Source organism: Aythya marila, assembly GCF_965140915.1.
Source record: "Aythya marila genome assembly, chromosome: 2".
In the NCBI taxonomy this organism is placed as follows: Eukaryota; Metazoa; Chordata; class Aves; order Anseriformes; family Anatidae; genus Aythya; species Aythya marila.
The window spans coordinates 90,886,525-90,902,662 of NC_139043.1; the positions used below are offsets into that span (position 1 = coordinate 90,886,525).

The following is a 16,138-nucleotide window of genomic DNA, read 5'->3' on the forward strand; positions in this document are numbered from 1 at the left end:
CACGATGAGCCCTGATTTCCTGGAAGTGGCTGAACACATGCCTGCCGATGGGAAGTAGTGAATGGATTCCTTGTTTTGCTTTGCTTGCATGTGGGACTTACACCTTACCTTGTAAGCTGTTTTTATCTCAACCCACGAGTTCTCACACTTCTACCTTTCCAGTCCTCTCCCCTGTCCCTCTGCTGGGGAGTGAGCAAGTTGCTGCATGGTGCTGAGCTGCCTGCTGGTGTTAAACCATGACAGATCTAATGGTTCTGCTGTCTGACTTCCACATCTGTACCTCCTTGGTTCCCTGGATCACTGCTTGGTTGTTCTTTTTAACTCCATCTTTGAGTATCATCCACTCTCAGCAATTTGCTATTGCTCCATTTTGCACATTTCTCTCACAACCTCTCCTATCACCGCTTTATTTTCTGAAGATTCTGCTGCAGCTCTCACCCAAGCATGGCTTTACAGCATGACTCCCTCCACTTGTCTTCACAGCAAAGAATAACACAGCAGCATTTGACCTTACCCCCCACCTCCCACCCCTCCAACAGCCCACAGCAGCCTTGTTATCGCTGTGTGTTCCTCTGATTCCCCTCACCACCCCTCAGCCTCTTTGAGCGCTTTCTGGCTCTGGTACGCAGGAATTTTGGTTTAGTGGCACTTGGGGGAGCTTGGAGCAAATCAAACTCTCTTCTCTCCCTTTCTTTCTTTTCAGCTTATTTCTACCTGCAAGACTTTATGGTTTTCTTGATTTAGCTAAAACTTCAGCTTTTTGCAGGTACTTTCTCATTTCCTGTGACCTTCGTTACTTTGATGTTTACCCGTGCAGGCTTCCTTTAGCTTTACCCAAGCCTTCCTCAACAGTTAGCATTCACTGGCACTGTGCATTGAACACCAATTACTCACCACACAACTTGAAAGGATTTATGTTTTAGAAACCCCTTTTAGCTTCAAAAATTTCATGAATGAGAGCAACAGCTAGCTGGACTCAATAAAGCTGGAGATCCATTCCAGTTTTATATTAAGATACTCCCAGTCTGTTCAGATTATTACTATTATAAATTTATGAATCACAAGCACCAATTCGATTGCTTATGCAGAGAATAAGTAGTGGGTTGACTTAATAGTTCAATCTAAAATGACAATAAAGCAAAAACCTAGAGCTATAATGTTAAATCTTTCAAATGTCAGGAAATGCTGGAGTTTTACACCAGTCCTCATGCTGTCCGCTCACATTATAATAAATCTGTTATTTTAAATAGCAAAAATCGATTTAAGGTTATAATAACATGTACTGCGGCCTTAAATATGAAGATAAAGAATTATGAGATATGCAAGTATGGAAATTTGCAATGTTATACTGAAAAAAAATAGAATAATCATAGTATCACTTTATTCCTAGAAAGAAATTCCAACATGCAAATAGTGTTTTTTTAAAAAACTCGTGTTGTAGAAAAAAGCAGTGTATATGCAAAAATGCATAATTAAAATATGATTACTTGGTGCAACACGTAATTCAAGGATTAGTACCTAGGATGCTGGGCAGTTACATGGTTCTTAAAGATTGCATGCAAGTGTGCATGTGTTTAAACCCCCCCCCACACACACACACTAACCCACTCCCATGCGTTTCCAGATACCTTCAGACTTAAACTGGACTGTCACAGAATCAGAAACTACCAAGTACACTAAAATAAATACAGCTGGGACATACAGAATATGCCATCTGGAAAGCTAAAGAAGCAAATGTCAGAAAGGTGACACTGCCTGATACAAAACAAGGAAGTCCTGCAATGGCCAGTGAATGTGTTTGAAAATATACTACACCAGTCTGCTCACTTTGAGAACTTTTTTTTTTCCCAAGCATCTGATTATGCACTTAAATAATCTTGTGTATTAGGCATAGTAAACTGGAAAATTCCTACAGACTTTGTGATATGCCTGACCCAAAGTACATGTATACAATAATTTTTCGTAGTTTCAGGTGTAGTTGGGGAAAAAAAAGAGTAACAATTAAGCAGGAACAAACAAATTACTTTATTGCTTTTCCTTGAATGTCTTTTTTCCTTTCTGTAATTTGTTGAATAACTTTTTAAAATCATGTGTATGTAAAACAATATACAGACAACTGCATTTAGTTAGAACAAGTATTTTGGATATAAAAGGAAATACAGGTAAATACAAATTATTATTTTTCTCCATACAGGACAATGTTTAAGATTATCTAAAATTGTGATATGGGTGAGTCATGTGGTTACTACTACTAAAACTCTCATCAGACATATACCATTCGTTATCTATACCAATTGGAAAAATTGGGTTACAATTACTGTCAGTCTGGTTCTGCAAACATACTGGCACAGTACAGCATCTGTTCTGGATTTATAGACTATAGTATAGTCTAGATTGTTGTTGTTGTTGTAACTCAATTGAAGCCTTCCTATCCTCCACTAAATTTTTAAAAATGTATTATTGCCTGTTTTAGGCTAGGAAATTATTTAAGACAGAATTGGTTTTAGTTCTATTCCCATCTCTTAACATACACCATAAGTAGACTTTATAACATTTTAGTAAGTGTCTGTTAAATGTATTCTTGTGACAAAACATATTTCTGCAAGAGATACTCCTGTTACTAAAGAACACACACAACCATGCAAAAATTCAGTCAAAACATAATCAGTTAACAGTGGCTTTGAAAAATTACTCTGAAAGACATTATTAATGTTGCAGTAAAATAAACAAGATCACACATTTTGGCTTTTCTAAGCACTAGCTTAAACATGCTGGAAGATTATTGTTTTCTGTGGGAATTGTATCACCATTTCATTTTCTCCATCATTACTGCCTGGAAACACAGCAAACAAACCAGATACTTAGAACAGCTAAGATTTTTATTTTTTTTCATGATGGCTCATTTCAGATCTCTTTAAATGTTAATAAATGCAAGCTTAAAAACCATTAAGAACCTATTTCAGCCATCCAGGTACTATAGGTTCTCTTCACATCAAATTTCTTTCTGCCAAATTTCAATTCAGGCCATAATTACTTTGGGACTAAAATATTTCCCAGTATTTTAAGAAACGTTTATATAGCCAATGAAAGATCTGATCAAATTTGAAGCGTACATGACAAATGAAGAAAATGAAGCCAATAATGATAACTCTTCTCAAATTGAAAACAAACAGTACTCATCTTCCTGGCATTACAAACCAAACTTCCATTAACAAACGTTTCAAGACATCACTCAAAATACTGATCTGGGTTTAAGACCATCTCACAACGTAATCAGGCCCCACCAAAATTGAAAGCTGCAGTAACTTTAAGCCACAGCCATACCCGTGTGCATGCACTCATGTGAAAGTATCGCACACACTAAATTGCACTGAGGCCGTGACAACATGCAACTTAGTAATGTGCAATATCTCCACCAGAGCAAGCAGAATGGGAGCTTCAGGGAAGAAGGGTATGGTGCATTCAGGAGGAGAACGACATGCTGCTCAGGGAAAGGAAAATGGTTCAGGCAAAGGTGTGCATGCTACTACTTAGGAGACCTGTGAACTGGAGAATTACTGCTTCATCCATTCAGAAAAAAAAAAAAAAATCCAGACAAAAACATCACCTCCTTATTTCAGGGGGTGAAGTCTCAAGGACACGATTTTCCTACTTACACGGGGGTGTAGCTGACTGACAAACTGACTTGATTTTACAGAACCTTTTGAGGCAAGTAAATCTCACCATCTGGTACATGCAGATAACGATTTCCTCTTGCCCTCAAAACACTTCAGTGACCACTTTTGAGAACTAAAAAAAAAATGTAAATCCAGTAAAATGCTCTTACTGGTTTTCACATTTCAAAAGTAAATCATCTTCCTAACCCTGACTGCAAGTGCTATCAAAAGGAGTTGTACAGCTAGACTTATTATGGCATAACCCTTTTGCCATATTTGCCAGTCCCCTCCTTATTCCACTGCTTCCCATGTTTGTTTCAGTGATACTTCCAATGAAAATCGCACAGGTCTTACATTCACGGACAACTGAACAACACTCAGTCAAGGGAGACTCTTGTGCACAATGGAGGTACAATACTACTTTCATAATTCATTACATTTTTGTGCTCATACCTACTAGGTCAAGTAATAAGGATATACAGGGGAGAAAAAAGAGGAAAGAATAGCAGGAAGGGCAAAGGGAGCATTTGTCAAGAAGTAGTAGTAGTAGTAGTAATAGTGTGGTCACACCAAGAAAATTCAAGTGCGAAGGGACTGAGATTATTTTGAAGTTAAAAAAGGAGAAACGGATCAAATATCTGGGCATGAAAGACCAAGTAAATTGGAGGACAGAAGTTATTTTGCTATTGAGGGACTAATAGTGTTCAGAAGTATTACCATTTTCTTAAATTTCCCTCTTGATTTGTAGGTGATTGCACATGGAATTGCAGCGCTGAATCTGGTATTTTGAATGGATTGCTCTGTTTGGAGTAGTGTGAGTACTTCACACACAAGCCAAAAAACCCTACAGTCATGTGCGGTTTTGGTAGCGTTCTTCATCCCAGGCTTTTTGCCATGTTTTTTAAGGAATCGTCATACAAATATTGACCCTCCCTTTCCTTGCAGGTTACAATTTGCCATCCCCAAGAAGCGACCTACCAAGAGGAACAAAGGCAGCATATGGCACCAAAGCATACAGAGGTGCTTATTGTGAGAAGATAGATATAACAACATTTTAATCATGTAAGTTATTCTAATGGGAAAGACAGATTTATGAACAGTTTGCAAAACGGTGTTTGTTCTACAGTTCAGCCTGTTGATCCCTGTACTAAAGGATGCCTTGAAGCCTGGCAGGACTTGCCTATAAGTGCACTGGGACAACTCCCTCAAAAGCAAACACCTGGGACAAAGGCAATGTCCAGCTCATAAACACCAGGCCACATATGCATTAGAGGGAAAGACTGAAAAAGAAGCAGGCCATTCCTCATGTTTGTCTTTGCCTCTTTGTCCCCGCAGAAGACTTGGAAGACTGAATTACACTCCCAGGTTGGGAAGCTCCACCCTGAGTGGATACTGAGAGAAGAGTAAAAGCAGTTCTTGCATCCTCCCTCTGCTCTGCATGCCCCAAGATGGGCAAGAGCTTCTGCTGGGAATCTGCCTGAAGGCTCCCATTCAGGATCTACTTATGACAGGAGAGCCCTTCCTCTGAATGAGGAAGCAAGAAGCCACAAAAACCACTTGAGAAAAGAGCAAGGGCACACCTCAGATCACCCCTTTCCCCCCCACGGTCCCTCCAGGCCCTGAGGACCTCGGTGGCCCTCCAGCAGACGCCCCAGAACCGGAGGCCAACACAGCCACACGTGGCTATGCGTGTGTCCCAGCATCACAGGGGCTTCCTGATGTCATGGTGGCATCTGCCCCACCTTTTGGTCTGGGCCCTACAGCTGCAGCTGGGCCCACCACTCACTGAGTTTCCAGGCCCTCTGGCAACAGCATGGTTGGAAGGATGAGCACCTCGCACAGCAGCTGCCCACCTCTGCAGGAGAGAAGGGACAGAAGAGGAACGGTTCCTGAAAGTGAAGAGGAGGAATACATATCCCATGAAGAGGAAGTGGAGGAGAAACAGCACCTGTGGCGCAAGAGCAACGTCCAGCATTGCGACTGATGGGTTAGAGGCCATGGAGGTAGATCCACCTTGAGATGAAGAAGAGCCAATGGAGGTAGATCCACCTTGAGATGAGGAAGAGCCAATGGAGGTAGATCCACCTTGAGATGAAGAAGAGCCAATGGAGGTAGATCCACCTTGAGATGAAGAAGAGCCAAAGAGCCAACGGAGGCAGATCCACCTCCAAGACAGCTGACCAGGGCCTCTGTGCTGTGCAGTCACATCCGTGGCACTGCAGGAGCACCCAAGGAGCTCCATACCCACAGTACAACCTCTCTGCCCAAAAGTAAACAGGAGAGGCCATCCAGAGACATCCTGCAGGCTTGTGTGCAAGTCCTCCCAGCAATCAACAGTTCCTCTGTTGGTTGGCCAGGGTTGTGTGAGCCCTTCTTTCCCATCCCTGCCCCTCATGAAGAGTTAGCACCTCTCCTGCAGAGTACCAAGAAAGAGAGCAAGAGAGGAGCTGGCTTCCCTCAGGCTGTGGCACAGAGGCAACAGAAGTAGTCATCCTTTAGAGGGTCACTCTGGGGCTCGTGTGGGGGGATCTCAGCCTGCAGACAAGAAGGCTACCCAACAGGTGCTTAAAGATGAAGACAGACCTTCTGTGATGGTGCAGAAAGAACAGCAGCAGATCAATCAGAACAGTTAGCTGTTCCTTTGGGGAAGCAGAAGACTTCATCATCTGGGCAAGAATAACCCCAGACACCAGTATAAGTTGGGGACTGCCCTGCTGGAGGGCGGCATAGAGGAAAGGGACCTGGGGGGCCTGGTGGACAGTGGGATGACCATGAGCCAGCACTGTGCCCTTGTGGCCAAGAAGGCCAATGGCATCCTGGGGTGTATCATAAGGGGTGTGCTTAGTAGGTCGAGAGAGGTTCTCCTCTCCCTCTAGTCTCCCCTGGTGAGACCACATCTAGAATATTGCATCCAGTTCTGGGCCTCAGTTCAAGGACAGGGAACTGCTTGAGAGAGTCCAGTGCCGAGCCATGAGGCTGATTAAGGGAGTGGAGCATCTCCTTTATGAGGAAAGGCTGAGGGAGCTGGTGGTCTCTTTAGCTTGGAGAAGATGAGACTGAGGGATCATCTTATTAATGTTTATAAATATCTAAAAGGTGAGTGTCAGGAGGATGGAGCCAGGCTCTTCTCAGTGACATCCAACGATAGGACAAGGGGCAATGGGTGCAAGCTGGAACATAGGAGGTTCTGTTTATACTTGAGAGGAAACTTTTTTATGGTGAGGGTGACAGAGCACTGCAACAGGCTGCCCAGGGGAGTTGTGGAGTCTCTTTGGAGACATTCAAAACCCGCCCAGATGCGTTCCTGTGCAACATGATTTAAGTGTTCCTGCTCCAGCAGGGGGATTGGACTAGATGATCTTCCAAGGTCCCTTCTAATCCCTAACATTCAGGATTTCAGGTCTGCCAAGAAGTGCTGGAGTGCACTGTTGAAGTCCATTTACAATACTTCATCAGTTCTTCCAAAGACTGGGCAACAAACAGTACAGAAATAAAACAGTATAAATGCTGTCCTCTCTTATTTGGCACTTTTGTGACTGCATCTGGGCTCCTGCATCCCCTTCTGGTCTCTCCAGTAGAGGAAAGATACCAGTGAGTGTGGTGTGAGCCTGGCACAGGGCCATCCAGATAGCGAGGGACTGGGGCACATAGCAGGCAAAGGCGAGCTGATGGGACTCCTTTGGTCAGCGTGAAGAAAGTGAGGCTCAGGGATGGACCTGACTGCTGCCTACGGCTGCCTACTGGGAATGAAGCCTGAGTCTTCTCAGAGGTGCTCTGTGGTGGAAGGACGAGTGACACCAGGCCCACGCTTGCACGACGGACAGAGAGATCCAGCTAAATAAAAGGAAAAAACTGTCACCATGAGGGTGCTCAGACACAGAACAGGTGCCCAGACAGAGTCTCCATCCTTGAGGGTAATAAAACTGAACAAGGCCCTGAGCAACCAGATCTGACCGGGGCTGCTTTCAGCAGGAGCCTGGACCAGAGACCTGCAAGAGTCTCTCCGTAACACCGTGCTTTTGTGGTTCTTTGAACTGCAGCTGCCTGGCCTCCTCCATGCTGGAGGGGCAGGCTCACAGCCCTGCACAATGTGGCCTTCACCATTCAGGCCTTTGCTTCAGGCAACCATTTGCATTGGGCCTACCGGTAGCCCCATGATGGAGCAGGTGGAGCTTTGTCCTGCTGATCATGAAGAGGTGATTGTCCCACCTTGTAGAGCCCTCACCCAAATGGATGCTGCTGGAAATGTATCGCTGGCCTTGCTAAAGACAGCATAAATTACATTCAACACGCTCCCACCTCCCATGCAGATGACCAAGCAACATCTCATATTAGGCCTTGTCATGACCCCCCTCCTTGGCAAATCCCTGCTGGCCCACACCACCTGATGTGTGTTGCTGGCATTTTGCCTCCCTTCTGTCTTAGATAAACAGATTTCCTATCAGAGGAAGGGAAAGCATTTCACCTCATGGATTCCCATCAGCTTCAAAACTCCTGAAAAGCTCTTAAAAAGAAAAAAAAAAATCGAAAAAGCTGCATCTTTTTTTCTCCCACTACTCAAGTGGGAATTTACCATCTGAGTCACCGTGGCATAGACAGTCAGATTTGTTACTTGGCTCAAAATAGGCAGCAAAGCTCTTCTTATCCAAACACTACTCGGGGTCCAATCAGTGTGACCCCAGGTGAGTTAGGAACATATTTATGAAATCTACAGGTACTTATAGTGAGGAAGATAAAAAAAAAAAAAAAATCACAACAGAGCTCTGAAGAGAGTAATTGCAATGGAAAAGGGTCTTTGATCAGGTGCTTGCCAGGTAACATGTCCAAGTTCAGTGACGTCTCAAGCTACAGAAAGCATTTGCAGACTGCCCTCCTCTTCTTTACCCTTTGATCTTCTCCTTGCAGATGTACAGCAAAGGACACAAAGGAACACACTCTCCTGATTCCATCCATGATTCCTGGTGCTTCTCACTAACATGTTTCAAATAAAGGAGCAGTAAAAGTGACTTAAAACACCGAGTAAGAGTATTTCAATGCCATTTGATGAACAAGCAGAGACATAACTACATGGCTTGCCACAAGTATCCCTGCTCTCCAGATTGAGCTACTAAAATGCACTCTGTGCTCTGTGAGGGTGCCATGTCCTGCTGGAGAGTGACGGGAGCTGGAACACAGCTGGTGACTTTCAAGATTTATAATGTGATCTGCCTACACTTTTGGTCAATTGGATTGCATGAGTATTTTGAGAGCAAATTCACATTTGCGTAATGCTGTTTAAGTCTAATGATGAAAGCAACTACAGAAGTTTCATTATTTGTTAAATCGTAATACAAAGGCAGCCCCTTGCTCCCCTTGTTTTATTATAATTCATAAAACAGATCTGCCCTGCAAAGAAGGACCTGGGGGTACTGGTGGAGGAGCTGGCAATTTCTGTTTGTAGACCAGAAAGCCAACTGCATCCGCGGCTGCATCAAAGGAAATGTGACTAGCAGGGCACGGGAGGTGATTCTCCCCAGTATACTTCACCCTTGTGAGGCCCCACCTGGACTACTGTGTTCAGCTCTGGGGACCCCAACACAAGAAGGCCATGGACCTGTTAGAGCAGGTTGAAGGGAGGGCCATGAACATGATAATGGAGAGGTGGAGAACCTTTCTTACAGAGACAGGCTGGGTAGTTGGGAATGCTCAGCCTGGAGAAGAGAAGGCTCCAAGGAGACCTTATAGTGGCCTTCTAGTACTTAAAAGGGAAGCCTACAGGACAGCTGGGGAGAGACTTTACAAGGGCATGTAGTGACAGGACATGGGTAACAGTTTTAAACCAGAAGAGAGAAGGTATTTGGAAGAAATTCTTTTCTATGTGGGTGGTGAGGCACTGGCACAGGCTGCCCAGAGAAGCGGTGGTTTCCCTGGAGGTGCTCAGGGCCAGGCTGGATGGGGCTTTGGGCAACCTGGTCTGGTGGGAGGTGTCCCTGCCCATAGCAGGGGGTTGGAACCTGATGGTCTTTAAGGTCCCTTCCAACCCAAACCATTCCACGATTCTAACTTCTGCATGCATAAACACAGGGAAAATTGTTAATTATACTCTTCATTTACATACTGAAGATCACATTAGGTATTGAGAGGAATACAAGTTCATCTAGAAGAATTATGAAAAAATCCTTTGGTACAACTAAGCAAGAGATGAACTTGAAAATGTCAGAATGACAGAATTTAAATAAGGTACCAAACACAGACTACTCCAAATATGAAAGACTGATTCAGTCCACCTTAATGAACACATAGGCTAAGCTCCTCCTCAATTTATCTTTATTAAAATCTATGACTAGGAGCTCCACATCCCACATTCTCCAGACACTATCTTTTTCTCATGATATTATCAATTACTAATGTGCACTAGCACTTTCCTGATCTTTGTCCTGCTGCTTCTCTAGTATTATTTTATTTCTTTCCACCATTCTAAGCTCTGATGAATATCTCAGGTTACCTGTGTCACAAACCCATAAATCTAATAATATTTTATATTTATTTAAAATATTATTAATAAAATATTTAATATTTTGATACTGTTCCCATCCAGCAAGGGCTAAAGTAAAAAGAACAATTTGTGAGATGGCTAAGTTTCAGTTTATAGATCTGCCAACACCTTTCAGAAGAGACAGAACTGATACATTAACCACATAATCAATGAGAACTTAACAGCAGTCTCTGAAGAGAAGAGCTATCAACTTTTTGGCAGAATTCTGAATTTGTTTCCTTCTACCTGGACTGCCCCTTTGTTTCAAACAGCTGTAGCAGTATGTTAGCTGGCCAAGATCTTACACAGCACGATCTAACCTTCTCATTGCCATGATGTACCCAGGCACAGCTTAATTCCAGTAACAGAAAACAACACTCACTTGTAAGGTACATGTAAGAACAATAGCTAACATCTGGCAATGAGTTTGGGCAGTAGCTTAAAATATCACCTACTTAAACTCTCTTCATGTTTTGTATATGTGTGTGGCACTGTAGGAAACACCAGCTATACAGAACTCCAAATGGAGACTGCTGACTTTGCGTAGTCCATCAACTTCTTGAAAAATAGAGCTATGACTTAAATACGTTACTTAAATCCATTTATTATGTTGCCATCATGTTAGTGTTTCACAGTGCTAATAAGCAAAAACTGACAGCTTCATTCATCTCTGATCAGTAAAATATATTACTGTACCAACCCCAAAATTGCTTTCTTGTCAAATCTCAGTGAAGCATACTTAAAAACACAAACACAAAAAATCCTCCTTCAGTAACAAGCAGCAATTTAGAGATGAAACAGAAGAAGGGTAACTAAGCACAAAACACTGTGGACACACTCCAGAGGTGTGGTAAATAGCATCTCAACTAGGATAAGGAGAATGCTCCCCAGTTCTTCCCTTTGGTGTAATCTGGTCCATACAGTGGAAAAGCCTTGGGAGACCACGAGCTAGATCTCTCTCTGATGAAACTGAACCAGAAAATGCACTCCAGGAGCATATCTAATACATTCCAGTGGCAAATGGGTACTCAGTCAAAGACCGGACTAAAAATAGCTCAAAGTAACTAACTCCAAAACGTGTACAGCACAGATGTCAGGTCCTCTGTTTCAACTGTTTTGCTCTATGAATCTGCTCCTACCGAGCTGCACTAGCTGTTAATGCCATTATAGCTGCAGACGCAGTGCTCACTGATGGGTTTGGAATGTGATGGGTGATCAGTTTGCTTTGTAAAATACTAGCATTCACTACAGCTTAGGCTTCTACTTTTTTTTTTTAGGCAAGTCCAATCAAATTACTCTTAATGATCAAGGAGGGGAGAAATCATCAATGCTAGGCTCTTGAAAATCCTAAGATTTTCAGGTCATGTTTTTGAAAAATGAGCTGTTGTAAGTGCTTAGTATTTGTAATTGAATACCAAATTAAAAAATAAATAGATAAATAAATCCAAAAAGGGCAAGAAATCAGCAACATACCTTATTGCTTCCTCCACAGATTGGCCAACTATATTTGAGGAGGCACCTGGCTGAGACAGAGGCGTCAGGCTTATCACCCACTTCACTGGCTTGTAGTATTCATCACTGGAACTTAATAGGTAGAACAGTGTGGTCAGGAAAATCACCTGCAAAGCAAAGTGGAGTTTTAAACCAAAAGGAAATAAACAGTTTCAAGAACTACAGTATGCAGATATGCTTCAGATTATTGAACGTAACTGGAAAGTCAGAGCAGTACTCACCAAGCTTGGAAGACACAGAGCTAGGAGAGTAACTTCTAGCCTGGCTCCACAAAGGACTTACCAGTTTTATCTAGACAGCACCACCTCTTAGCTCCTTTTAGCCTCTTCACAAAGTTGCATTAAAGCAAACAGATACTGATCTAGATCAACAATCAAGATTGTTTTTCTTCTTCCAGCATGTTTAGCGGATCAGAATATTACTGAACATTAACATCCTTTGTTAAAAACAAACAAAACCAAATAACTCTGAGTTGTCTGGAGAATCACTGTGTAACTGGATACTGGATGAATTAAACGAAACCCCACAAACAGAACATCTGCAGTGTTTATTAGGCTTGTATTCCCTACTATGAGTTTGCAGATTAGTCTGAGCAGAAGTGACAGCAGTTGCGTTGTTTCAGTTTAAAGACCAAAACACACAATCAGATTCTGTCAGCTTTGGGTATGTTGCACTCTACTGTGTTTTACTTACTCTCTAGATAGTGGGTTCAGCAATTTCTTTGGCTAAACAAACACCACAAGTGTCTCCAGCTTGAAATTGAATACCTCAAACAAGGAAAATTCATTCTTTATATTACAATGCTAAAATATGGCTTGTATTTTCTTCATCTGCAAGCCTTAGTTCTTTTATCTGTCTTCCCAAGATTAAAAAGAATTCTTTCACCTTCCTTATTTCCAACCTACTGGTATGATGGAATAAATCACATCCTCACCTTTTGATAAACCAGTCTGTCTGACCTACGTAAGTCTCTTACTTTCAAGCATCTTATCCAGTCTGCAGACACCTCATGCCCTTTTCCTGCATTCCTTCTGAAGATGTTCAGAAAAAAATGCAGACAGCATAACATACAGTATGAAGTTGCCAGTCGCAACAAAGCCATCTATTTGTCATTGTTCTTTCTGTAATTCCTTTCTACCCAGTAAAATGTTACATTTTTTCCCCACCACAACCTTTAACTTGGAAGTCACATCAACTGTTCACCCACAATGACTTCTTTCCAAAATATCACGTGTAGCTATGGGCTGTACTCTATCTTCCCAGGTGTGCAACTCTGGCCTTGGGTGATCAACCCATCTATCAACTAAAGCAGGTCATTGCATCAGCACATTTGCTCAGCATGTTGTTAATTTCAAGATCATAAAAAAATGAAAAACGTTTAATGAGAAGTAATCCAGCAGCAGTATCAGCTAAACTGTAACTCAAACTTACAACATTAAGTAAATCTGAAAACCTGAATCAGGTTTACTATCTTTTGTAATGCTGCAAACATGGTTGTTTTCTCCTTGGTAGGGCCCACCTGCTAAGCTACTATAATGTTTCCTGATTTAGCTACAAAACTCGCCACCCTGAAGCAGGCATCCAGATGGTGAGCACCATCCTTCTTCCTTCCAGTGGGACCTGGTTATAGATCCTTCCTGCAGTGCAGCTCTCAACACAGAAAGAAGCATACTGCTAGACACGCCATATCCTCTCATCCTGACACTCACAAAAAGCAGAGTGAAAAAAAAAAAAAAAAAAAAAGCTCCACTGGATCTTGTTTTATTAGGACAGCTTCAGTTAACTTCTTAAGATGTTACCCTTTGAAAAGTGTATGGCAGCCAAGGAATGAGGAAATTAACCGCAGCAATCAGGCGAAGCTTGATTCCCTGTGGCACGGGAAGCATACAGAGCTGATTTAAGGCAACTATGAACAAGAGCTGGGGATTAGTTCAAGTGGCAACATGCACAGCACCTGTACTCACTGGAAAAGCTTTTCTTCCCCAGTGCCCACAACAGAAACTGTCTTCCTCAAGGAGTGATGGATAAGCCAACTTAGACATACCCACCTGAACTGCAGAAGCCAAGGTAGCAACGGGGATGAAGAGCAATAGAACAAAATAGTCTTAACATGGACTAAAAGCCATGAAAAGATTAACAAACCTAACTCCGTTCTTCTTAAGGCAGTGTGCATGTAACCACAAAATCAACTGAATTTTAGATCAGCTGCATTTTGGGAAATCACTGTATTTTCTTTAGCACAGTAGGTACAGGAATGCAAAGCAGCAGCAATCGCAGAACCTAACAATTTGACCTCAAGGAGCTTGCTAACTTTTCTAAGGAGCAGAATAGCTTCAATGGTGCATTCAGCAGCAAAAAGATGTCCCTCCCTCTCTCTACTGGCACTTGAAAACCTTCAGATCTCTTTGACAGGATATCTAAGATTTCAGACATGACCTAAATTGTTTCCTAACCAGCAAAATTCAAGATCCTCCTGAGGACTCTGAGGAGGAAGTCACAGAAAATAAAATAATAAACTCTTTCCAGTGTTAAACACTTGACAGATTACACTTTCTTGCTTTAGTATTTATCCTATAGCCCCAAGCTCTGAAACTTTAAATACTCTAATTTGAGGGTGAATTGACTGAGTTCAAGGCAAAATCTATGAGTAAACACTAGGCTAGAATGGCAATTCAGCATTTCCACATGTATCAAGAAGCACATAGTTTAATCCCTTGTATGTCAGGTCCATAGACTTTGGAAATATTTCTGTAACGCTTTCATGCTCAGTTTTCCAATGAACGAAAAAAGCATCAGAAATCTGTGTATTCCCTGCAGGACTGTAGATACCCATCTGCCAAATGGAGATTTTCTCTTTCCAGCCTTTAACAGAGTGAGAAGACACACACCAGCTTATATATAAGCCCACATGCACGTGTGCAGTTAGGAACTTGCACTCAGAAGTAAAACAGAAGCAGCACTCTTGCAATGAATGATCAATTTTCAAGCATCTGTTGAACATCTGAATATAGCCTTACTGGATTGTGGAGGGATATGCTACACACACAGATTACTTCCTAGTGAATGCTTTGGTAGAAGACGCATTTTTCAAAATAGAGGCTCTGAATAACATATCCATTATTTCCATGTATTAAAGCATAGTTTTTTAAGTAATGGTTTTCAACTAAAAAGGCACAGATTTAAGTTAGACGTTAGGAGGAAATCCTTCACTCAGAGGGTGGTGAGGCACTGGCACAGGCTGCCCAGAGAAGCTGTGGATGCCCCATCCCTGGAGGTGTTCGAGGCCAGGCTGGATGGGGCTTTGGGCAGCCTAGTCTGGTGGGAGGTGTCCCTGCCCATGGCAGGGGGGTTGGAACCAGATGATCTTCAGGGTCCTTTTCAATCCTAACCATTCCATGATTCTATGACAAGGCCAAAAAAAAAAAAAAAAAAAAAAAAAGTATGCCTTGAGACCCTGGAAGAATAATAACTGTTAAGGTTACTTCTGATCTTCTCCTCATTTAGAATTTTTTTTCTTCCCTAGCTTTTAAGAAAGCAAAGTGAGTAAAAAGTAAATCTAATAACGATATAGTCCCAAACAGAATTCAGTAATGATGCACGCTGCAAGAGTTGAGAAAGCCACGGTGCTTTATCCTAGAGTCACATTTCGGTTTTCTCTGCTTTTTGTATTACACTGTTGCAGAAGGAAAAAAAAAAAAAAAAACATTGGAAAATTTAAGAAGCAATTACATTACTTCTTCAAGGACTACAGAATAGCTCAATTAAGTTATGCTAAGAAGTACTTTAAAGCCTGAAAAACAGTATCAGCTGAATTCTCACAACAGCTAACATTTTCATTCATATATTGCCCCAATTAATGCATTGCACTAATCTCTATTTTGTGCAGTCTGTTTTCTGAAAAACCTAAATATGAGTCCTTTCTCTTTTAGTCAGCCCTGATAATAAAGCCACACTGAACACTATTATTAGAAGTTTAGTCAATTTACCTTCCTGTGTTTTAAGAGAATCCGTTTATTTTTTTTCTAAGAATCTTTGTGAGAGACTTTCATAAATATGATAAACCCTGGTTCTGACTGGACAGAAAGACCTAAGAAATGTACAGTGCAACAAAAGACTACATTACAGCACCCACCCAAAGGGTTTAACAACATAAACTACTTACTCTTCAGGTAGGCACAGTTATGTCAAAACAAAAGACATGTGCTGCTAGGAATGATGGCCAGGAAGGGCTAAAAGTCACTATGCCCCTAGTATCACCTGCAGCCACAGTCCTTGAATATTGTCTGGCAGTTTCCTCTGGATCTGTTAACTCATGGAATTGGCACAGACCAAACTTCCAAACTGGAAGGAATAAATACATCGGCTTATCCAGAAAGTTTCTGAAGTGGATCCAACAGCGGTTGGACTGCTAAGGCTTTCATCCTTCCTGGTGTGACAGTAGAGGCAGGATGACCAC

At 42.1% G+C, this 16,138-nt stretch overlaps 1 protein-coding gene across 3 annotated transcripts in view; it reads right to left on the reverse strand.

The window, feature by feature from the left end:
- Positions 1-16,138, reverse strand: part of TMEM245 (transmembrane protein 245) — a 93,189-nt gene that overhangs the window by 21,001 nt on the left and 56,050 nt on the right. For 2 of the 3 annotated variants that reach the window (XM_082752935.1, XM_082752934.1), the window contains one exon: positions 11,644-11,789. In XM_082752935.1, coding sequence (XP_082609061.1) covers positions 11,644-11,789 — 146 coding nt within the window. Of the gene's footprint in view, positions 1-6,186; positions 7,491-11,643; positions 11,790-16,138 lie in introns of those variants that run through there. The other variant, XM_082752936.1, reaches the window with a different exon arrangement.